The 25,426-nt window shown below is 36.6% G+C and overlaps 1 protein-coding gene across 1 annotated transcript in view; it reads right to left on the bottom strand.

Annotated features, from left to right (window-relative positions):
- Positions 1-9,033: 9,033 nt before the first annotated feature.
- Csl4 (exosome component 1 Csl4) overlaps positions 9,034-25,426 on the bottom strand; it is a 78,642-nt gene continuing 62,249 nt past the window's right edge. The window contains exons 8-9 of the mRNA XM_090384910.1: positions 21,488-21,569; positions 9,034-9,192 (exon numbers count right to left, since the gene is read on the bottom strand). Coding sequence (XP_090241036.1) covers positions 9,080-9,192; positions 21,488-21,569 — 195 coding nt within the window. The 3' untranslated portion in view covers positions 9,034-9,079. The remainder of the gene's footprint in view (positions 9,193-21,487; positions 21,570-25,426) is intronic.

Here is a 25,426-nt window from a genome sequence, read left to right as displayed (position 1 = left end):
TAATAATTTACTTATTTATAAATGATAATAAAGCATCTAATATTTTATTATTTGAACATTAAATATCATTGGTATATAGTGTGTATTTCGTTATACCAATGCCTGATGTCTGTTTAAAAGACAGCGAGAACTGTCTAATCTTGCCAAAGCTTTGGTTTTGCTGGCTTTGCAAAAATAAAACACATAGCTGACTAAAATATACACACGAGCATGATCCGATCTGGGGAATGAGTAACCTTAAATTCTAATAAATTATGATAAAAACATTCTTTATTACCACTATTGGTTTCTTCTGTTTATTTTTGTTTGATATTTTATGAGTTCTGCAATCATAATCAATAAAACACCATTTTCAATTCAGCAAAAAAGCTAAAAATAAATAAATTTGCTATTTATTTTTAGATTTTTTACAGGTGCAAGTTGCAGAGGATTAAATGTACTCCTCAAGGAAAAGTTAAATCTTTAAATCACAAACTTCTAGTACAAACAATCCAACAACAGTTCAAGCAAACTGATAAATCTAGGCAGGTTATCTTCACATATGTAGAAAGTATGATGTTCTTCTCTTCTGGATTGAACAGAACATTTTGCTTTTTCCTTTTAAGTATTATACGTATAAGCATAATTTCATTTCTGATACATTCGAAAATATGAAGGAAGCTTTTCAGCAAACGTTCCTAGTATCCACTTTTAGATGATTACTGTTTGACAGCCCAAATTTCATCAATTAGCAGTGCATTTTCAAATTTAAATTTGAAATTTTTTATGGACAAGTTTCCAGTACTTCTCTGTATCACTTAATATAAAGAAATACAACAAGCAATAGATGTTTTTCAGTTGTTGTTGTTGTTATTTGGTTTTTAGGAGCATTAGCAACTAAGGCCATATTGCTCCGGGGATATGCAGTGGTCATTCCCTGACCTTTCCGCATCCTCCATATTTGGTGGTCACGGGCTTGAACCCCGGTCTAATCAAGAAGTGTGTGCTACGCACTTGCTGGTCCAGCCCACCTGGCTATGGAGGCACCGTGTTTTTCAGTAATGGTTCTATCAATTTCAGAGCATACCAGAAGCTATTATGAAAGAATACACAACTAATGTACATGGATTCTTGGTTGGGGAACTGAAAAGTGTAAAAGAAAATATAACCAATTATCATCATTGGCATTTTAACAATTCATATAGCGATACTGAGTGTAAGAGGGTATTCAACCATATGAAAAAAGATGAAAACTTGTTTCAGACTTTCTTTTGTTCTGATGAAACTTTCGAAATGCTTTTAACAGCAAATCTAGATAGCAGAGCCAATGTCATAAAGAAAACTTCGACTCAAATTTATGAAGAGGGTAACGTGTAAAAGTATTTTCTTTGAAGAAATCATCAGTTGGTGATGTTTAGCTGGTGATGTTTAGCAGACAATCCAAACAGAATTACACAGAGAGAAAAATCCGAAGTACATTAAATGTTTGAATACTGTATCGTAAAAAATTCTATGGCTGTATCTTAATACAAAATGTGCATGTTGTCAATGAAATTTTATTTTATTTTTCTCCTTTATCCAAACTTTGGATAAAAGAGAAAAAAAAAAACAAAAAAAAAACTGCACATCTTGCTTTATATGTGATAAAAATTATGAAATCTGCTTTCCAAAAGTCAAATATTAGTAGTTATGCAGACATACAGTAAACCTCAATTTAACAAATTATATAATAATAAATAAATTTTCTGTTTATATTCCGGGACAACCAAACAGTCAGAGGAGTTCACAAGATAGACAGAATACAAGAAACAGCACCGTATTTAGCAGTCAGGGGCTCGAACCCCGGTCACTCAAGGCATATGTACTTACGCACCCACACGCATGACCACTCGGCTACGGCCTGCTAAATCTTATTGTCCTTTAAATTCTAAAGAAATATTTATGGTTTCCAAAGTTGCTAGAATATAACAAGTTAAATAATGTATGCAGCATGTTGCATTTCAGGTGCATCAGTAAACTAATAATTCATGATTTATAACAAAAAAAAAGGAACTACTTTTATGTGCAAACCAACATTTCATTTCTGCACAACCACGACATTGCCCATTCATTTCTCCAACCAGTGCATGGCTTGACAAATCTCTCTGAAAGGCCGAAATATAAAATTTCATGAAAATTCATCCACTGGGAGTTGAGTTATTACATGAAGAAGTTGAGGGGGGGGGGATTTCTGGATTTCTACATGAAATCTGGATTTCTAAATGAAATTTATTAAAATATTTTAACTGATGGCAAGTATTAAACTCACAAAATTACAGCACCAGCTCCTATAAGAATGAAAAGGCTGGTTCAATGGATGCTGCCTCTTAAATTAAGTGTTCATTGTACTGTCAAACATACCTTGTTATTTAATTGAAGAAAGTTATGCATTCACAATCTATTAACACAGGTTGTAAAGTTCATGCCTTAAGTGGACAATATTCTTAGTTTTAAGTTATTGTGAATTGTATGTGTGCTAATAAAATGCTTCTGAACTCCCAGAATAATGTAACAAATAACATTGTTAATGTGAAATAAACATGACTACTGTTATATGAATGTCAAGGAGCTCTTCCTGTTTTGTAACTTTGGAAAATAAAAATAAATCCATTATCCATCATTGCATCACATTTCGTTATATCAAGATTGCAATAATTTTCTTTTTATACTCCAACGTATCTCCAAGGCAAGATGAGTTTACACCTTCATTGTAAGAGTTTTATGGCAGTCAACACTCCAGCACCAGTTAAGAATGCATAATCAACATTGTGCCTCTTATTAAAAGAGTCCTCAAGCGTCAGGATTAGACATAACAAAAAACAGTTTATTAAAATAATTGATACAAAATTAAAAATATAAATTCTAAATATATACAAAAATTTAAAATCACTGACTGCGTACAATAAATAAAATGGGATTATATACACTAAAATGTAAAATTAGACAACCAAATAAAAGTGCTAAAACATATGCACCGTATATAAGATAAGAAGCTTCCAAGGTGGTGGTGGGTCTATCCTTCAGCTAGATAACATCAATGACAGCGAACCAAATATATATATTACAAAGGAAAATGCCATGCATGTGCAAACAATCAATGTCTGTGCATCAAGCAGAGCAGGATAAAACAAAAGGAAAAAGGGGAGGGGGAAAGAGTAGTAAGAGAAATATATATTAACTTCATCCCATATGTGCCTCCAGGGCACAAGGCCCATATGCACCGAGTAAGAGAAATAGAAGAAATTAACCACTATACTGCTGCTGTAATGCCTAGCAGCTCTACTGTTAACTTGCAATCTCTGATCATGGTGTAAAACAGTAGCCCCCATAATAGGGGGAAATTACGACTAATGGTATGCTATATGTATGGCCTCTAACCGTGGAAGATGGCATGTATCATGGGCATAATCCAAAATTTAAATGTTAGACTGGGGGTAATAGTTGAAGTGCTGTGGGATAGCAGTAATCAAGGACTCTCACAGACCCACCTTGTACATATAAGGGGGCAGCAAAGCACTGGCATTAACAATAGCAGAGACACACGATGCAAGAAAGTAAGCCTTTATAGCATCAGCCAAAAAAAAACCACTTCCCATTTCACTGACCCATTCGTTTCAAATGTTTGTCCAGTTCTGCCTTGAACTTATTTAACTTATTGACCTCCACTACAACAGATGGAACTTTGTTCCAACTGTCAACCAACTGCTGGCTAAAGGCAAATTTCTGCACATCTATCCTACAATTGTCTTTCCTCAATTTGAATTTATGCCAACTCAGGTGAGTAATCTGAGCAAGAGGAAGAATCCCATCAGCATTGAGCCTGCTCAATCCATTCATGGCCTTATACACCTCAATCAGATCACCTTACAGGTGCCTAGTTTCTAGATGCTGCAATTTGCAAAACTGAAGTCTTTCTTGGTAAGAGCAACCCTTTGTTCCACTCACCAATGCCCTTCTTTGTACTTATTCTAGCAACTACATCCTTCCTAAAATGAGACCTCCAGACCTGTACACAGTACTCAAGGTGTTGCCTAACCATTGCCCTGTATATGGGATAATCACCTCTTTGTCCCTGCTAACAAAATTCCTATATATCATTGAAAAGACTCCATGACCTGTCTGCACTGTTCAGCGAATTTTATATCTGACTGCACAATTACCATCAGGTCTTTCACTCTCCACTTCCTGAGTGTAGCACCACACAGTTGGTACGTTTCTCTTGGGTTACTGCTACCCATATGGAGTACAGCTACTCCCCGATTAAAGTAAGGGTTGTGTTCTGCGGAACTCTACGCAAGTCGGAATTTCCCCAATGCTTGTGCAGCACTCGCAACTGTGCTCGCTGAATTGATTGAATCAAAAAAGAAATGTTCAATGAACTTAAATAGGATTATTTCTTGTATTTATTAAATTTTTTATCTCATGCGCAGGAAAAATTACAAAAGCGTGCAATTTCAAAAATTTAAAAATTATAAAATTACAAAAAAAGAGAGGAGACAGGTATAACATTAGTAAGTTTTACCTCTCGAGCATCGTTGCAAGAATTGACATCTTCAGCTAATAAGTATGTCACTGCAAAGGTTGAGGGCTGTGGAGATTTACAAGGGGTCGGCCACTCAACGTTACCGAAGGAACATATTAATGGATACCACAAGTTTAGACAAATACACCAACCGTTTAAATAAACTGATTTAATGATAAAATACTACTGAAATGATACAATAAAAACTGTACAATAATAATTTACCAAAAACTGATTTACTTTAAAAATGAATTGATGAATTTAAAATACATTAAAATTTTTTTTTTTTTTTTTTGACTGGGTGCATAGATTCTGGGACCGCAAGTGGCTGGAGAGTTTGTGGATTGGATCATCTGGTAACAATAGTATGAATAGAGATAGGGGAGTTCAGCTCCACCCCCTTTTGGAGGCTGTGGTCCTTGCCAGAGACAAATGTTTTAATTTGCCCTGCTCCCACACCATTTCCGGTTCCAGCACACGTGAAGGGAGTGTTGAACATGCGCCTGGTCAGACACGTGTGCCGTGAGCCTGATATTTAAGGTTGTTTTGCTTGAACTTCATTATTGTTGAGAAAGGAGGTGGATACCCCCAAAAGCTTCAATGGTGTTTTATCGCTTTTAAATTAAAAAAAAAAAAAATTATGTATTTTAAATTCATCAATTCATTTTTAAAGTAAATCGGTTTTTGGTAAATTATTATTGTATCATTTCAGTATACTATTCAGTATTATTTTATCATTAAATCAGTTTATTTAAACGGTTGGTGTATTTGTCTAAACTTGTGGTATGCATAATCCCAACCTTAGAGGCCTTTTTGCAGATATATTAATGGATGACTGGACGGTGGCTTTTTTCTTTTCATATTAGATTTCTTTGTAGCAAGCAAGCAGATCATTCACCCCTCTGTTAACTTTTCAGAATTTTTCGCTGTCAGGATCCATCTTCTCAACCTCTCCATTGCCATCTCTCTGGTGATGGTGTCTCGGCTCCTCATTTGATTCATCTTGGGCTTCATCAGCATTTTCGTCTTTCACTATCGCTGCCTGCAAGTCAATAAGTTCTTCATTAGATAATTCCTTCTCTTCTTCCTCTATTAACTCCTCCAAATCTTTGGCAACAACCTCCAACTGAAGTAGCTCTGCAACCTTTACAATCTTATCTGTAACCTCTTCATACGATTCGTCTTTTTCAAACCCTTTGTAGCCTTTTACATTCCGTGGGCATATTTTCTTCCATGCGCCATTTAAACAACTTTTAGAAATTTCCACCCAGGCCTTGTTAAATTTTAAGATGGCATGTTAAATATTGTAAGATTTCCAAGTCTCTTAATGTAAGATTTTTCTCATTGTCTACTGCAGACAATGCCTGAGCAAATGCTGTGCATAAATAGTATGCTTTTGAATTCGAAATAACACCCTGATCCATAGGTTGATGAGTGAAGTCGTGTTTGGCGGTAGAAATATGACTCTCACGTTCAAATTGAAATCACCTAGATGCATAGGATGTCCAGGAGCATTATCTAATAGAAGAAAAATCTTGAAAAGAACGTCGTTGTCTTTACAATATTTTTCAACCTTGGGAATGAAGCAGCATTTAAACCAATCCTAAAAGAGAGATACTGTTATCCATGCTCTCTGGTTCGATCAGAAATGCATGGGTAGGGTGGCTTTATTGATGCCCTTAAATGCACGAGGATTTCCAAAATAGTACACAAGCAGTGGTTTTCATCTGTAATCTCCTGCTGCATTAGTCCCAAGCAAGAGTGTGGCCCTATCTTTTGAAACCTTGAAACCTGGCATCATCTTTTCCTCTTTGGCATTTTTTTCCGATACACAGCAATCTTGTCAATGTTAAAAATTTGCTACGTTGAACAATAATTTTTCATCAGTAATTTTTTCCAGCACATCACAAAATTTCTCTGCAGCTACAGAATCAGCACTGATGACTTCACCGCATACTTTAATGTTTTGGAAACCAGCGCAATGCTTGAACTTATTAAGCCACCCGTTGCTTGCCACGAACTTGGCTTGGGGTTCACCGCACTTATCCTTAATATCTTTATAAATACTTCTTGCTTTTGCTTGAATGGCAATTGGACTCAGGGGCACTTGCTTCTGAATCTGATTTTCCATCCATATTATTAATAGCTGTTCTATCTTCGATATAGCACCTGAACACTGTTGATCTTAAGAGCATTGATACTTTGACATGTTCTTTTATACGTGCACTGTCCTTTAAAATAGTATTCACTGTTGAAGCAGCAAGATCTAATTACCTTGCAATAGATGACAAACTTTGTCCTGCTTCGTACTTCTTAATCATTTTCATCTTCATTTCTAAATCAATTTTTTTTTGTTTCCTAACACTGCCAGCACTTGCACTTTCCGTTGGTCCCTTTCCCTTCATCATTGTAATACGTAAATAGGAATGAAGAGAAGTTTCTGAAAATTTGTTTTTTATATGATTGAAGATTTCAGTGAAGGGGAACATATTTCGCCATCATAACGTAAAAACCCACAGAATTCCAGTTTTCGGGATTATCACAAATGCAATAAGATCGAGTTTACTACCCGTTTATAATAGATTGTGCTAACAGAAAAGCCCAATAAACCAGAAAGTGCAAATTGTTTTATGGTAGTGACCTCCAGAAATGTGTTTTAGAAAAATATCAGAAAGGCATTCAAAATTGATTCTTATAACGGAACATATGATGACGATGAAAGTGTAGTGCAATTTCCATTATAAAAATTACCTTTTAGAGAGAAAAATAGCTTAGTTATATAGCGAAAATTTCAACTTCCGAGGTCTTGGAACAAATTACCAAAAAAAAACCCGAATGTGTTATTGGGTTCACATTACAATATTGTCACGATACCTCCAGTTATCCCTACAGATGAAAAATAAGCTTCCATATTTTTTTTAAGTTTGCACCAGCCGACAAAAACTTACATAAAGTCGATTATTACTTAAGTTGGGGAGTTCCTGTACTTTGCATTTGTCAATGTTAAACTTCAGTTGTTAAGCTAACAGGTCTGTAATTACTCATGTCACCTGCTGATTACCCATTATGAATTTGGGAAATATTCACACTTCTCCAGTCCATAGGGTGCAACACTGAATCCAAGGATGCCCTCCGAATTATGGATAAGCGTTTGCTTACAGAGTTTCTACAATTGTCTTTCCTCAATTTGAATTTATGTCCCCTCAGGTGAGTAATCTCGGCAAGAAAAGAATTCCATCAGCATTGGGCCTGCTCAATCCATTCAAGGCCTTATACACCTCAATTAGATCACCTTTCAGGTGCCTAGTCTTCATATGCTGCAATTTGCACAACTTAAGTCTTTCTTGGTAAAAGCAACCCCTTGTTCCACTCACCAATCTCGTTGCCCTTCTTTGTACCCGTTCCAGCAGCTCTACACCCTTCCTAAAATGTGGCCCCCAGACCTGTAGGCAGCTCAAGGTGTGGCCTGACTATTGCCTTATACAAGGGGACAATCACCTCCTTATCCCTGCTAGCAAAATTAATGTATAACATTGACAAGACACCACCATGAGCTACTCTTGCAGGCTGCCTACACTGCTCAAAAAACTTCATATCTGACTGCACAATTACTTCCAAGTCCTTTTCATTCTCTACTAAACCTGAGCGTAGTACCTCACAGTTGATACTGTATTCTGGGTTTACTGCTACCCATACGCAGTACTTTGCATTTGTCAATGTTAAACTTCAGTTGCCACCTCTCAGTCCATCTGCTAACCTTTTCTAGATCCTGTTGCAGTAGTATACTATCATTACTGCCATTAAGAACCCTTTCAACCTCCACATCGTCTGCAAACTTAGAATTAAACCTGATATACCTTCATCAATATCATTGATAAATATAGAAAACTACACTGGGCCCAACACTGAATCCTGGGGGACTCCATTAATAACTTTAGTCCATGAAGAGCAGTGTGCATTGATTACTACTCTCTGTCTTCTCCCACTCAACCATCCCTTTATCCATTGCAACAACTTGCCCTTAATGCCATACTGCTCCAATTTGTACAGTAGTCTTCCATATGCAACAGTATCAAAAGCTTCCCTAAAATCCAAGTATATGATATCAAAATTATTTAATTTTGATAGAATTAATAAATTAATTCTATCACATTGTTCTGAGAGAATTAATAAATTAATTCTATCAGAACAATTAATAAATTTTAATTAATATTTGGGCAGCATAAATTTTGAATCACTTTGTATTTTTGTCATGGTGGTCTTGTTCACAGGCTGATTTGAATTGTGTTGGCTAAAAAAATCCTGAACTAATAGAGAAAAATCCTACTCCCTCTGGACAAGAAGGGCCTATAAGAATTCCTTATAAGTCAGAATGGATTTCAATCCAGACCCCCCCCCCCCAAGTTTGATTTTGAGAGGAGCTTTATTATATTATTAGGTCCATTTAAGTAAATTTTACAGTTAACCCCTATAGCAGGATAAGTACACATAGCTTTACTATCTAAAATCATCTTTATTTAACAAAGAATGAGTTGTTGTTTACATAGAAAATAAATTAGATTCAGGAACAACTTTGGCTACTTTACGTGGTTCCCTATTATATGTTTTTGGACACTGCATCTCACTCCAACTAACAGGAACCATGGGAACACCTAAAGGGTGGGGAGAAAAAAATTTTTCTCAATTTAAATGAGCCCTATGGATATTTTTTCACTATGTAAATTAATCATGAAATATCGATATATTTCAAATAAAAATAAAATCCTTTTTATTTTCACTATGTAAATTAATTATGAAATATCGATATATTTCAAATAAAAATAAAACCCTTTTTATTTTAACCTCCTTCACCGTTTGTAAGGTTAATTATTATGGAGAAACAAATTAACAAATATGAAATGAGCAAAGATTCCAGACTTCTACTTCACAATGTTTGATAATTCAGAACTTTATCAAAATTATTAAAAGGGATATTACCTATCCCTTTTAATAATTTTCCAATTCTTTAAATTTATTCAAACTTCCATTTCCACAATGCCTGGTAGAAGTTTATTCCAACACCCAGTTATTCTGGGTTAAGGATACAATCATCATTCAAATTACAGTAGAGTGTCATTATCTGGAATAACTGATGTCAGACCTCTTGTGGATAGCCAAATTTTCCGGATAATTTTTCTGGTAAGATTAAATAAATTTAATCTTATCACTCTACTTATTTAATCTAATCATAAGGTAAGATTAAATAAATTTAATCTTACCTTACGATTAAATTAAATAAGATTAATTAAATAAAAAAAATTATAAACCAATCTTGGAAAACAGAAACATCCATCCATGCATTTTTATGAATTTTATACAAAACAGGAAAATTAGAAAAATTTTTAAATGCTCTCAATTTTTTTGACTTACCGATAATGAGCACGGATAATCTGTGTTCCAGTGGCATCTGCACACATAGCAATTGTAACTCACTCTTTTTCTCCTCTTAAACTTGCAGGCATTTCTCTTTTGGTGACTAGGGTTTTTCTCAGTAATGCTTTCCATAATAATCCCGTCTCATTAACACTATAAATGTTTTCTTTCCCATAATTTGCTATAACTGAAGCAAACTTACTTTTCAAAGGACACCGCTGCTGATTCGTCTGCAGAAAGTTTCTCACCTTGAATATCTAGTTCATGTATACCATGTCTCAGTTTATAGTTTTTCAGCCAACCTGTGCTTGCCATAAAATCTTCATTACCTCTTTAATTTTCGTTTAAAATCCAATGCTTTTTCACACAACATTGGGTCAGACACTGGTTCACCTAAACTTCACTCTGAAGAAAACAAAAAAAAATAAAGTGAGTGACTTTCAGATTGTGACATCATCTTTTTCCTGCTAGATCCTCCTTCACTATCCATTGATTGAGGTGTTCACTACCTCATACAATCGACACAAATTCTGTTATAGCATTGGAATTTTTCTCAATGTCATAAACTGTTGAAGTTCCCACATTAAACTCTTTGGAGAGATTTCCTAATTTTTCACCTTTTCTAATTCTATCAATAATTTCCGTTTTTTGTTGCAATATTAAAACTATGCGTTTTCATTTCATTCACATTCTACTGTAAAAAATTGAGAAAAATAATAAATCACACAGTTTCGGGCCGATATTATTCTTACTGATCTGGAGCTAAACTAATGAAATTCATTCATGGTTTCCGAGAAAACCCAGTAGTCTCTGTGATATTTTTTTAAAGCACATTTCTGAAGGTCACAACAAAAAAAACCAAAAACAATTTGCAATTTTCAGTTTATTGGGCTTTTTGTTTGTACATTCTGTTATAAATGGGTATAAACTTGATCTTTGGCTAATTAGAATCAAAATTCAATTTGCAACATACCCAGTGCTTACTGTACTACCATTAATAGAAAAAAAAGAACGATCAGTCTTTCAAATTATTCTGGATAACTGCCGTTCCAGATAACCGATGTTCTACTGTACTTTAAATCATTTAAAGCCTTGAACATCTCAATAAAGTTTCCTTGCAGATGCCTAGTTTACAGAATAAGTCTTTCATGTTAAGAGTATCCTTTTGTGCCCCTCACTAATCACATTTGCTCTTCTTTGCATTCGTTCCAACAAATCATTCTTATTAAAGTGAGGCTGTATACATACCTGTATGCAGCATTCCAGATGTGGCCTAATTATTACCTCACACAATGAAATAATCTCATCTTTGTCCATGCTAGCAAAATTCCTGTATAACACCGACAGAATCCCATGCCATGGGATAGTATACCATCTGTGCTACTCAGAAACTTTATACTAGACTGTACAATTATTCCTAGGTCTTTTTCATACACCACAATTTTGGGTTCGGTACTACCCAAATGAAGTGCCCTGCCTTTATCAATGCTGAACCAAAAGTACCATTGTTCAGCACATTCTGTCTCATTTATCCATGTCTAGTTGTAGTAGCACCCTGCCCACCTCTGTCCCATCAGCAAACTTAGACATTAAGCTTGATATTCCTACATCAATATTATTAAAAAAACATTTAAAACAGTAAAGGACCCAACTTAACCCCCCTCAGGCACCAACAACATTATTTCATAAAGAGCAGTGGCCATTAGTAGTAGTAGTAGTAGTAGTAGTGGCACATGATGCAAGAAAGCAAGTGTAGGCGCTTATGCAGCATCAGCCAAAAAAAAAAAAAAAAAAAAAAACACACCATTCCCTCCAAATGCCTGTCCAGTTCCTCCTTAAATTTATTTAACCTATCAACTTCCACAACGACAGATGGAAGTTTGTTCCAGCAATTAACCACCCGCTGGCTAAAGGCAAATTTCCGCACATCTATTCTACATCTGTCCTTTCTTAATTTGATCTTATGTCCCCGTAGGTTGGTAATCTGAACAAGTGGAAGGATCCCATCAGAATTCAGCGTGCTCAACCCATTCAAGGCCTTATAGACCTCAATCAGATCACCGCGCAGGTGCCTAGTCTCCAGCCACTGCAATTTGCAGAACTTAAGCCTCTCTTGGTAAGAGAATCCATTCATTCCCCTCACCAATCGTGTTGCTCTTCTCTGTACACGCTCAAGCAAATCTACATCCTTCCTAAAATGAGGCCTCCAGACCTGTACGCAGTACTCAAGGCGTGGCCTGACCATTGCCTTATACAGAGGGACAATCACCTCCTTTTCCCTGCTAGCAAAATTCCTATATATCATTGACAAAACCCCAAGACCCGCCCTAGCAGCCTGTCTGCACTGCTCAGAAAACTTCATATCTGACTGCACAATTACTCCCAGGTCTTTTTCATTTTCTACCACCTTAAGTGTAGTACCACACAGTTGGTACGTTTCTCTGGGGTTACTTCTACCCATATGCAGTACTTTGCATTTGTCAAGGTTGAACTTCAGTTGCCACTTCTGAGCCCATCTGCCCAAATTATCTAGATCCTGTTGCAGTAGCACACTGCCATTACTGTCATTAACAACCCTGCCAACCTTTGTGTCATCTGCAAACTTCGACATTAAGCCTGATATACCTTCATCAACATCATTGATAAATACACAAAACAACAGTGGACCCAACACCGAACCCTGTGGGACTCCACTAATAACATTAGTCCACGAAGAGCAGCACCCATTGATTACCACTTTCTGTCTTCTCCCACTTAACCATCCTTTTATCCATTGTAGCAACTTACCCTTAATACCATTCTGCTCCAATTTGTACAGTAGTCTTCCATGCGCAACAGTGTCAAAAGCTTTCCTGAAATCCAAGTATATGATATCAAAATCACTTTTTGCATCCAGTTCCTTTGTGACCACATCATAATAACCAATCAAATTTGTCAGACAAGACTTTCCCTTAACAAACCCATGCTGTGTTTGAATTATTGCTGCAGTCTTGTCTAGATGATCCTGCAATGCATCTTTAACCAGCGACTCCATTATTTTACCCGGAACAGAAGTTAAACTAACTGGTCTGTAATTACTCGTGTCACCCTTCGATCCACCTTTGTGAATTGGGGACACATTTGCACATCTCCAGTCCGTGGGAACCTCCCCTGAGTCCAAGGATGCTCTCATAATTATGGCTAAGGGTTTGCTTAGTTGCTTTGCCGCCTCCTTTAAAATAACTGGATATATCCCATCCACCCCAGGTGCCTTTCTTATGTTTAACTTCAACAATTTCTCCTCCACTTTGCTCTCAGTTATTACAAAATCATTAAGCACACTGCTACAATTTGATAACCTTCTTCCATTTTCAAATTGTAATAATTCCTCACGTGTGAATGTAGATGCAACATACTCATTCAGTTTGTTTGCTATCTGAGCAGGATCATCAACAGTCGAACCATCGATGTCAAGTGGACCAATCATATTCATCCCCTTCCTTTTAGAGTTTATATAAGTAAAGAAATCCTTGCTGTTTTTCTTAGCATCTTTTGCCAAAGATTTCTCGTAATCCGCCTTCGCCTGCCGAACCTCCTTTGTGACCTGATTACAGACTAGCTTATATCTGCCACAGGCTTCTGCGTCACCTGATAATTTATATGCATCCCATGCATTTTTCTTCTCTGTCACGAGTCTCATTAGTTCATTTGATAACCATTTAGGCCTAAACCTTGAACGATATTTCTTAATCGGTATATAAAGTCTAGTAGCTTCCACGATTAATTCTTTGAATGCTTCCCACTTAGAATTTACTGTTTGTAACATCGTCAGTTGATCCCACTGTACAGAATTTAAAAACTGTCTGAGACCACTGTACTCCCCTTTACGGAAGCAAAAACCCTTTCCTTTACCCCTGACGGTAGTTACCTCTTTGAGTAAATCCCACTTCAGCACACTGTGATCACTGCCACCTAGTGGTTCCTTTATCTGCAAATTCTTAATACACGAATGATCACTGCTGATAACCAGATCACTGCTGATAACCAGATTAACAAACACTGTGTCTACTGTCACAAAACCATCCCTTCATATGTAGCAGTAACCTGCCCTCAACACCACACTACTCCGACTTGTGCAGCACCTGAAATCTGAAAAGTGGAGCTCCAGGCTCCAGCAGCATAGCAAGTTATTGGCAAAAATAAACAAGAACAATACAATTTGAGAGTAGAGTGCTTAAGGTCTCAGACATTTTTGGCGATTCTCATTATTTTACCTGTAAACACCTTGATCTTATGTAATCCATATTTAGCATGATTAACAAAATTAAAGGGGCCATCCAACATAATTCCCAAATATTTATAAGTACGAATAATTTTATAATGGCTTCACCACTAAGCTTAATATGGGGGGATGATTTAAATTTAAGTAGCCTTTTACATCTGATTAGTTTACGGATTGAAATTTTTAATTTGTGTGTTAAACACCAACAATTTAAGTCATCCAATATATCATTAGCTGTTTTCTAATTCTGGCCTTGATTCTCTAACAGTTAACATAATAAGATCGGTGTATGCAATTTTAGAACTTTATCCCGGTCCACAGAGAGCCACCCATCAAGGACCACATTTCAACAAACAGGGCCGAGAACGGATCCCCGAAGGCAGCCCCTAGGTTAATGGGATACAAACCACTGGCATCCTTGCTTCACTTGAATTGAGCCTTCGTAACAGTGTCCAGTTGAAAATGTTTTCACCTGTGGCCACAGCGACCTTGAAAGAGTTGATGACACGACATTGTAGGGTTCCATCTTGCTGTTAGAATCAGATAGCAGACTGTTCTATTTGATGTAGCCCTCGGGCGACATTGGCCAGCTCTCCTTGTAATGGTTCCCAACTCCCGAAACTACTTTCATAGTGCCGACAATGTGTAATACATTGTCAACATGCCACTTCCGCTTCAAGTCATCCAATTGCATGCCATCTCAAAGAATCATCTAAATGACGATGAGTTGCCAACCTGAGTACTGAAGATATGGCTATCCACCGAGCAAGCCAAAAAAATGGGAATGAAGTGACATGGTCGTGTTTTTACAGGCATGAATAATATGCATAATGTGTGGCTATGTAAGGTGGTAGATCGATTACTATTGCATACTCGGATTTTTCATGCCAGGATGCCTATTATATCAAATATTTGCCTTTGGTGACATCTTTTTCTTTCTTTCATCCACCTGGGATCGTCCCTTCTGGAATTTTGTTTTGCCACTCTTAATTCTTTCGATAATCTTTTAACTTTTTTTTCACAAAAACCATTTTGTTCTCTTAATTTTGTCAAGCAGCGTAGCTATTTCACTGCTTGACAAAATAAAGAAAAAGTGAATACTTTACATAACTCATATCTACTGTAAATTCTACTACCGTATTTCCAAGTGGGGCAAATTAGCTAAAAATTGGCTGTATATTAGCTTCGATATATTCAGTATATATTCACTTTTGTAAACAGCAGTACTTGTCAGAGACTAATTACTGTAGATACCCGGTTTCTTCCCTCAGCCGGAGATGCAATAAAAGAATATATCAGTGGAACACTGATTGCAAACAGCTACCTCTGGAGGTGAATACAGCTACCATTCGTCAAATATATTACATTAGTTGCAAAGTAAATTTTTGTGAACAACAGCGTGTCTACTGTTGTTCACAAAACTATTAACATTTTGTACTATTAACAAAAAAAAGAGAATCACTGTTACTGTGTGCAAACAAGAGTAGAAATGGCAAGCTAAAGCCATTGTGCAACTGTAAAAGTCAAAGTCCCTGGTGTTTTAAGCATGTCCTTTCTTTGATTAGAAGTTACAATTAAGATAGCAAAAAATGATAAGGACTAAACTAGACAAAAATATACATGAAATGATTTATGAAGAAATCATGTGATTTCACTTTGGCACTATGATAGGCTGAACAGTTTGGTTTTGATTTAGTTTTCACAAAGCACTGTAAATTCTAGGGCATCAGAAAAAAATAACACAACAAAATTAGTAAATCAGTGGGACTGAAGTAATGGCCATCTAAAATAAATATTATATATTTGAAAAAAAGTTAAAGATTATCGAAAGAATTAAGAGTGGCAAAACAAAATGCACTGTATTTCATGAGTATGCAATTCCAGAAGGGATGATCCCAGGTGGATGAAAGAAAGAAAAAAATTGAATTCATTTGTAGACTCTGTAAAAGATGAAGTAGGCCTCCAAAGAAAGAAAACTACACTTTGTGGAAACAGTGATTGAGATGACACATTTAAAGCTTCTTGAAGGCTGGCTTTGGAGATGGAAGGCTCGTCATGAGATATCCCAGGTTAGTCTTGTAAGGGAATCTGCATTTGGTGACATTACAGCAGCAGAAGTAATTCCTGAATTTCTGTGAAATGTGATTCAAGATGGTGAATTCATTAACAGTTATACGACTGTGACAAAACAGTGCTGTACTTCTTCCCGACAAGTCACAGAATATTAAAAAGGCACCAAACAAAGTGGGCACGAAAATTAACAAAAAAAAGAGAATCACTGTTACTGTGTGCAAACAAGAGTAGAAATGGCAAGCTAAAGCCATTGTGCAACTGTAAAAGTCAAAGTCCCTGGTGTTTTAAGCATGTCATGAAATCAATACCTGTGATTTATAAAAATAGCTCCAACGCTCAAGATGACAAGTGATATTTTTGCTCACAGTTTGAAAATGAGTTTATACCATTGGTGCAATACCACTTGCTTTCCAAAAACTTGAAAAAAGAGGCTCTATTACTGTTGGATCTATCACTGCCCAACTCATTCTCTGGCTGATATCCTGAAATCAAAAGATGGCAAGATCAGAGTTGCATTTCTGCCAAGGAATATAACTGCACACATTCAGCCCGTGGATCAGGGCATTATTCAAGCCTTCAAAGCCTACTATCATGGTGAGCTACTTGCTGGTGTTGTGAACTTAGACATTCAAGTTCTAGAATTTCTGAAACCATTAACACTGAAAGAAGTTGCATAAAATATTGGATCAATGTGGAAGAAAGTAAGCTCAACAGCAACTGAAAAATGCTGGAAAAAAATGAGATTACTAATAACCCTGAATTAGCAGCATTTTCAGAACACGAAACAAAGGCTGCTTGTAATATACTGGCAGTGTTGGAGCAAATTACCTGGCTACTTGGATCGAGATAGATGCAGAAGTGCCAGCTGCACATTAACCAAGTTAGGAAGAAATCATTCACAGCTTCTGCGAACAGCAGCTGGAAGGCAACCAAAAAGCAGGACATTGACACAGGGAGTGACTCAGAAGGTAATGTGGATGATTCATGTAAGGAAAAAGCATCAAAAATAAATTAATTTCTTAAAAACATTACTGAGCGATTGTGCAGTTAAGAACATTAGAGTTATAGTGAACACCTTCATTTATTGCATCTGACCACTATTAAGAATTATGTACTGAAAACACACTGTCATCAGTTCCAGCAAATTAAATTACATCTCTATTTCAGAATGAATGATAAAATATAAGTCCATAATGGCATTGTGGAATGTAAATGTAGCATTAAATATTAGCCTTGTGGAAAAGAACTCATTAAGTTATCTTGCAACACAACATTTAAAATGAAATTGTGATCCTTAACTGTTTTTTGGCCATCTGTGGAAGAAAAATATCCTGTATTATTTGGAAAAACTTTAGATATTTTGATATTTTTAGATATTTTGCTATCCTTCTCATCTTCTTACGAATGCAAGATTGTGTACTCACACACTAAAACACTCAAACCAAAAAAGTCAGGCAAAATGTAACTGCAAGGTACAGAAGGAGAACTGCCTATCTACTGTCAGGTCAAGGATTCACTGCCAGATTTAGGTTATCTGAACCTCTGGTGCATAGCTGTTCCAGGGCTAATGACGTCATGACTCTGCAGCAACTCCACTACTGCACCTGGCAAATTTGGCCTTACCTGGAATGAATGTTTGTATCATTCCCAGTAGTAACAAGCCTTCTCTTCTATTAACTTTCGCTTGATATTTGTATCATACTACAATATTAAATATTACATTTTTAGTGTTAATTATTTAAAATAAATTAAATGATATAGAGATACCACTGAAAAGGGATACTAAAGAGAATTTGCATTAAAGAAGTTCAACAAATATGCAAATTATAATAATTTAATACATAAGAGGAGAGGGGGTTGTTGTTGTTATTTGGTTTTTAGGTGCATTAGCAACTAAGGCCATATTGCTCCGGGAATATGCGATGGTCATTCCCTGACCTTTCCGCATCCTCCGTATTTGGTGGTGACGGGCTTGAACTCTGGTCTAATCAAGAAGCGTGGACTATGCACTGCTGCTCCTTCCCACCTGGCTACGGAGGCGCCGAGGAGAGGGGGAGACAGGGGTACCACGAAAGAAAAAGCAAAACAATGTGGTCTCATCTTCTTTCTAGCATAAACATAAGTAATGTCTATTACCTTTCTTTACATTCTTAACCAAAGACGTCCCACAATATGCCTTAGCCTAACTAAAACCCATCAGCATCTTGATGGCATACCAGTTTATACTTACTGTAGGCTTCTGTGTCACTTGATCATTTATAATAATCCAACACATTTATCTTCTCTGCCGCTAGTCTCATCAGTCTATCTGGCATTTATTCAGGTCTGAACCTTCAACAATATTTCTTCGTATGAAAAGCTTGGTAGCTTCTAGGCTAATTGCCATGAACTGTCTAATACAGTTGTAAACACCTTTGCAAAAGCAAAATCCCTTCCTTTATCCTTAACAGTTGGGTGTTTTTTTGTTTTTTTTTTGAATAGATCCTAAATCTATAAATTATGATCACTGCCACCCTAGTGGTTACTTCACTTGAAGAATTTTAACCTGGCAGTGGTGAGTAACCTGAGTGATATTCCTCAAAAATAACGTTCCCATTAATCAATGGATTAAAAATATGAAAATTTTTCTACCTTCCTAAATATAGTCAAACTTTTACTGCAATAGCATTAGCATTAGTAGTGGCATATGATGCAAGAAAGCAAGCTTATACAGTGTCAGCCAAAAAGAAGAAAACTTCCCATTTCACCTATCCATTCGCTCCAAAAGTTTTTCCAGTTCTTCCTTGAATTTATTTAAGCTATCAACTTCCACAATGACAGATAGAAGTCTGTTCCAGAAATCAAACACCTGCACATATTTTCTGCAATTCTTTCCTCAATTTCAATTTATGTCTCCTCATATGTGTAATCTGAGCAAGAGGAGGAATCCCATTAGCACAGAGCTTGCTCAAACCATTCAATCCCTTATGCACCTCAATCAGATCACCTTGCTCGTGCCTAGTCTCCAGATGCAGCAATTTGCAGAACTTAAGCCTTTCTTGGTAAGAGCAACCCTTTGTTCCCATTACCAATCTTGTCCTTCTCTGTACTCATCCCAACAATTCTACATCCTTCCTAAAATGGGGCCTCCAGACATGTATGCAGTACTCAAGGTGTGGCCTGACCATTGCCTTATACAAAGGGGTGATCACCTCCTTATCCCTGCTAGCAAAATTCCTGTATATCATTGACAAAACGCAAATAAGCTGCTCAGGCAGCCTGTCTGCACTGCTCAGAAAACTTCATATTTGCCTGCACAAGTACCTCTAGGTCTTTTTTTCATTCTCCACTAACCTGAGTGTAGTACCACACACCTGGTACGTTACTCTAGGGTTACTGATACCAATATGCAGTACTTTGCATTTGGGAATGTAAAACTTCGGTTGCCACCTCTCAGCCCATCTACCCAACTTTTCTAGACCCTATTGCAGTAGTATACTGTCATTACTATCCCTGCCAACCTCTGTATCATCTATAAATTTGGCCATTAAGCCTGATATATCTTCAATACCATTGATAAATACAGAAAACAACAATGGGCCGAACACTGAGGGACTCCACTAATAGCATCCAGGTGCACTAAGAGCAGTGTCCATTAAATCCCACTCTGTCCTCTTCCACACAACCATCCCTTTATCCATAGCAGAAACTTGCAATTAATGCCTTACTACTCCAATTTGTACAGCAGTCTTCCACATACAACAGTATCAAAATCTTTCCTGAAATCTAAGTATATGATATCAAAATTTTTTGCATCCAGTTCCTTTGTAACCACATCGTAGTATCCAATCAAATTGGTTAGACAAGATTTTCCCTTAACAAACCCATGCGATGTCTAAACGATAACTGCAGTCTTGTCTAGATGATCATGCATTTCTTCTTTAACCAGTCTTTCCATTATTTTCTCCGGAACAGAAGTCAACTAATGGGTCTGTAAATACTTTTGTTGCCCTTTGATTCCCCTTTGTGAACTGGGGATATATTTGCACATCTGCAGTCTGTGGGTACCTCCCCTGAATCCCAAGGAGGCTCTCATAATGACTAAGGGTTTGCTTACCTCCTTTAATATAACTGGATAGATCCCATCCACCCCAGGTGTCTTCCTTAGGTTTAACTTCAACTATTTCTTGTTCACTTTACTCTCAGTTATTACAAAATCATTTAGCTCCCTGTTAGAGTTTGATAAACTTCTAGTCTCCACTTCCCTACAGAATTCCTCATGTGTGAATGTAGATGCAAAATACTCATTTTGTTTGACAGCTATCTGAGCAGGATCTTCAACTGTTGAACCATCAATATCAAGTGGACCAATCTGATCCATCCTAGAGTTTACATAACTAAAGAAGTCTTTGTTGTTTTTCTTTGCCAAAAATTCTCGCAATCTGCATTTGCTTGCCTCACCTCCTTTCTGACTTGAATACAGATTAGCTTATATCTATGATAGGCTTCTGCTCCTGATACTTTAATTGCATCTCATGCAATTTTCTTCTCTGCCATGAGTCTCATTAGTTCATCTGACATCCATTTAGGACTAAACCTTGAACAATATTTTTATTTGGTACAAAAAGCCTAGTAGCTTCCAAAATTAATTCCTTGAATGCTTCCCATTTAGAATTTGCTGTTGTTAACATTATCAGTTGGTCCCACTGTATAGAATAAAAAAACTGTCTGAGATCACCATAGTCACATTTACAAAAGCAAAAACCTTTAATCTTGATGGTAGTTACATCTTTAAGTAAATCCCAAATCAGTACACTTTGACCTCTGCCACCCAGTATATCCTTTATCTGCAGATTCTTAATGCGTTAATAATCACTGCTTATAATCAGATCAAGGGTATTACTCCCTCTGGTTGCCTCTCGAACATGCTGCTGTAGAAAACAATCACCTAATGAATCTACAAAAGTCTTGGTAGTGTGCAAGTGACCAACCCACAAATTCCAGTCGATATCTGGGAACTTGCAGGTTTGCCATTATTCGAAATCGACTCATGCAGCAAACTCTCTGGTGAAAGGTTTAATGATTAGTAAGTTTCATTTCAAAATTTAAGCCAATGGAATAAAATAAAATTAAAAGAAAACCCTGCAGCATTTCAGGTCATGAATGAAGTTTTTTTTAAAACAACTTCATTCATGATCTGAAAGGGGAGAAAAAATCATTACCTGATTCACTATGGGCAATCACAACTCCAAGTTCGTTTTCTGCAGTGGACAACATATAAGAATGTGCATCTCCTATTGAAAGCTACAATATATTAATTAAGGAAAAGTTTACTGGGGTGTCTGCAAAATCAATGTTTATTTACCATAATCCAAGGTATTGTATAATGAATTTCATTATACTATATATTGTGATTCACTACCAGTGCGACAAACTTGCAGGAGGTGTAGGGGTCACAAAGACGAATCGGAATCACATAGCATTGCAGGGTCCGAAATGCCTTCGTCATGCGGAAGAGGACGTTGAACGGGAGGTCGCGTGAACAGCGATCCCGCTGGAAGTCAGCATTTGCGAACTGTTTCTGTTGAAGAAACCAAGTAGCAAAAGTCCTCCGGAGTGGATAATCCGCAGGCTCCAATGATTGGATGCATTGCAGATGGTATGAACTCATTTGGTTTGTTGACAGTATCCTCCATACAGTGGATTGGGAAATACCCAATCGTTGGCCTATCGCTCGAGTACTCGTACTCGGATTGCCTTCTGCAAGACGTAGGATATTCTCCTCATTGTCTGGCATCCTCGTCGTTCACTCTCGATTCATGGTACCTCTCGTGAAACAACCAGTCTCACGTAACCTTCTGTGCACACGTGCGAAAATCGTATGATGAGGAGCATGCCTGTGGGGGAAACATTCCTGGTACAAGCGCAGAGCGGCACGCACATTACAGTCCGCAGCTCCATACGTAAGGTGCATGTTGGCCAGTTCAATGTTTGAATACCTGTCCATCCTACTGTCTCGGGAACCGGTTCGCAAATGCTGACTTCCAGCGGGATCGCTGTTCATGCGACCTCCTATTCAACGTCCTCTACCGCATGACGAAGGCATTTCGGACCCTGCAATGCTATGTGATTCCGATTCGTCTTTGTGCCCCCTACACCTCCTGCAAGTCTGTCGCACTGGTAGTGAATCACCCTGTATATTGTGATGCTTATGAAACAGAAACCTAACTCTAATGGCCATAAGATATTTGCCATCTACACTAAAACTGGTTAATTTGAAGTTAAAGGGACAAAAATAGATCTGCTTCAACTTAACCCATTTATACCTAGTGTCTTTTATATAGTTTGCCTAAAAAAATATTCATAGAAAATGGAAAACTACTATGCCCACATGTTCCAGGAGTCTTTGGAGAAAACATACTCAGTGTTGTTTGCAAATTTTAAGTGATAAGTTTGTTGTCAGCGCTTTTCAAATAAACTGAATTTTTGAGTTTTGATTTTCACACATACCCTATTCATACAGGTAATTGTTTCAGTATTTGTCAGTTCTCAAATTATCATTTTTTTCATGTTTATTTTAATCAAATAGCATTGAATTGTAACCAGTATAAGTTGTAAATTTACCAACTGAAATGTGCTTCAGTGATATGCATTTACAAATCAGCAGAGCCAGAACTAGGCAATCCTACGCATGGGGCAAAAGTGTTATAAGTATGCCCCCATTATATGCAGATAGGGTCGTCGACACCCAGGGCAACATGTCTTCCTAGCGCCCCTGATTGCGACAGATATTCCTTCAGTTTGTGCCCCCGTAGATCAGGGGAAATCCCCCCTCTACGCTCCTGCAATGTTTATGAATTTATAAAAATTACTATTGTAAGGGTCTACGATTTGCATATATTTATTAATAAAATATATTTAAATAATACAATGAATATAACAAAACAAAAATATCAAAGAAAAAGTAACTTACCAGTTATATCTACAGAGAATTTAATTCTATATAAACTACAAAGAAAATACATATAACTACAAAAAAATTAGAAAACCAGATAGTTTATGTCCATATATCTAGTATAAAATCATAGAAACAAAATATTACAAAATATGGTACTTTTACCATTATAACATAAACTAAAAATATGCAATGAAAGTGTATTATTTTAATTGAATTTTTCTTGCTTTGAAGGACCTTTCACAAGAAGTGACTGTTACAGGCAGGGTAAGAAAAATTCATAGCGCTATTTCTATATTTAGATAAGATTGTATTAGACAATACTCATGAATGAATTGGGAGAAGTTGTAGAGGGATTACATTTTATATCCTGCAGAATTGATAAAACATGATTTTTCAAACAGCTGTTGAAATGTCAACAGATATTTGAAAAATTTTGTTTGTCCTCCAGTGGTTAGCACACTGGAGGACAAATCAAAAAGCTCAGAAGCGTGACATCACAAAACGGGCCATTTGAAGTTTTTCTGTTATTTTTAAAATTTGTAAAACACTGTTCCTCCCTAATATTTTTTACCGTAAGTGATTATAAATCCCAAATTTATAATTTTTTTTTTTTCCACTCTCACAAAATCACAAGCAGCACATACAGAGATAATGCAGTATTTCATTTAATAAAATTTTTATTTTAAACAAAGAACACAAGTTGACCAGAAGCTATTATCCGTGTTGGGAATAGGCCTTAATCTTTTGACTGGTCGAATGCGCCCTTAAAAATGCTGCACCTGGGGCTGGCAACCCGCTCACCCCACCCTAGTTCCGGCTCTACAAATCAGTGTTCTATATTTAGGATGCAAGGAATTTGCATAGAAAAATGTCTGATGGCAAGGATATTACAACCGTATGATTCTTTTGGTTTACACATATATGCAATACAAGATATATTCATTCTTACCTATGTACATGCATACAAAGATATGTACATACTTATGTATACATTCACACATACATACATTTTTTTTTTTTTTTTTTCCCAACAGAATGAACCCTAAACAGTTCTACAGCAAATCCAAAATTCTCTCAAAGCTGAATGACATTTTGGATCCAGCTGAAGATGACCCTCTACCCATGAAGGATAAAGAAAAAGAATTTTGTATTACTATATTACCATCCGAGAATGAAATCAGGAATATTACTGATGAAGATTCTGGTCCAGGAATGATAAATAATTTGTCTGGAAACATGCTTAATGCTCAAGCTGCTTTTGATGATTCTTCAATTGAAGATAAATAATCTACATCCCCTCTGAAGAAAACAAGGAAGAAATATCTACATAAGCACAAATGAGAAAAGAGAAACATTGAGCCTAAAATTGCAGCTTGGTCAGCAGAAGATGTTCACATGGAACAAATCAAAAAACAAAATCTGTCACCATTGCAATATTTTGAATTGTTCTTTGATGATGATTAATACGTGTAATTGCCACAGAAAGGAGTAGGTGTGGTTTTCAAAAAAATCAAAACTTGCTGGTAACTAATGAAGAAATGAAGTGCTTCTTAGGAATAATGCTGTTGAGTGGCTATTATTCAGCATGAAGAAGGATGTTTTGGGAGAATGCATCTGATACTCATCATTCTCTTGCTAATGCAATGAGATGTGAAAGATTCGAGGCTATCTTTTCAAATTCACACTTTGCTGACAACACTAAATTAGATGATTCTGATAAATTTATTAAACTCAAACCGCTGATGAATCATCTAAATGAAAAGTTTCTTTAGTATGCCTCCTTGGAAGAATTTTATAGCTTTGACAAGTCAATGTGTGAATACTTTGGAAAACATGAATGTAAACAGTTCATTCGTGGAAAACCAATTCATTTTAGATACAAGATTTGTTGGGCTACACTGCTTGGATATTTGGTGTGGTTTGAACCATATCAAGGAAGAAATCCCACAACTGGAGCAGGAAAAGAAATTAGCTTTGTGTTATGGGGAGATCTTGTCAAATTTGCTGAAATTCTATTGAAAAAAAAAAAAAAAAAAAAAAGAAGGTAAACTGCAGCCATTATCAACCCACTGCAGGATGGAAGCCTCCTCAACAATTCATGCTGAGGAGTGTAACTGCCACAGAATTGTTCAATATTATCAATTTTGAAAACGAAATGCACAAGGCATAATCCTTATGGGTTTTGACATGGTGTATTTACACC

Source organism: Mastigoproctus giganteus, chromosome 11 (genome assembly GCF_048544385.1).
Source record: "Mastigoproctus giganteus isolate SK-2022 chromosome 11, ASM4854438v1, whole genome shotgun sequence".
Taxonomy (NCBI): domain Eukaryota; kingdom Metazoa; phylum Arthropoda; class Arachnida; order Uropygi; family Thelyphonidae; genus Mastigoproctus; species Mastigoproctus giganteus.
This window is presented reverse-complemented; position numbering and strand designations above follow the sequence as displayed.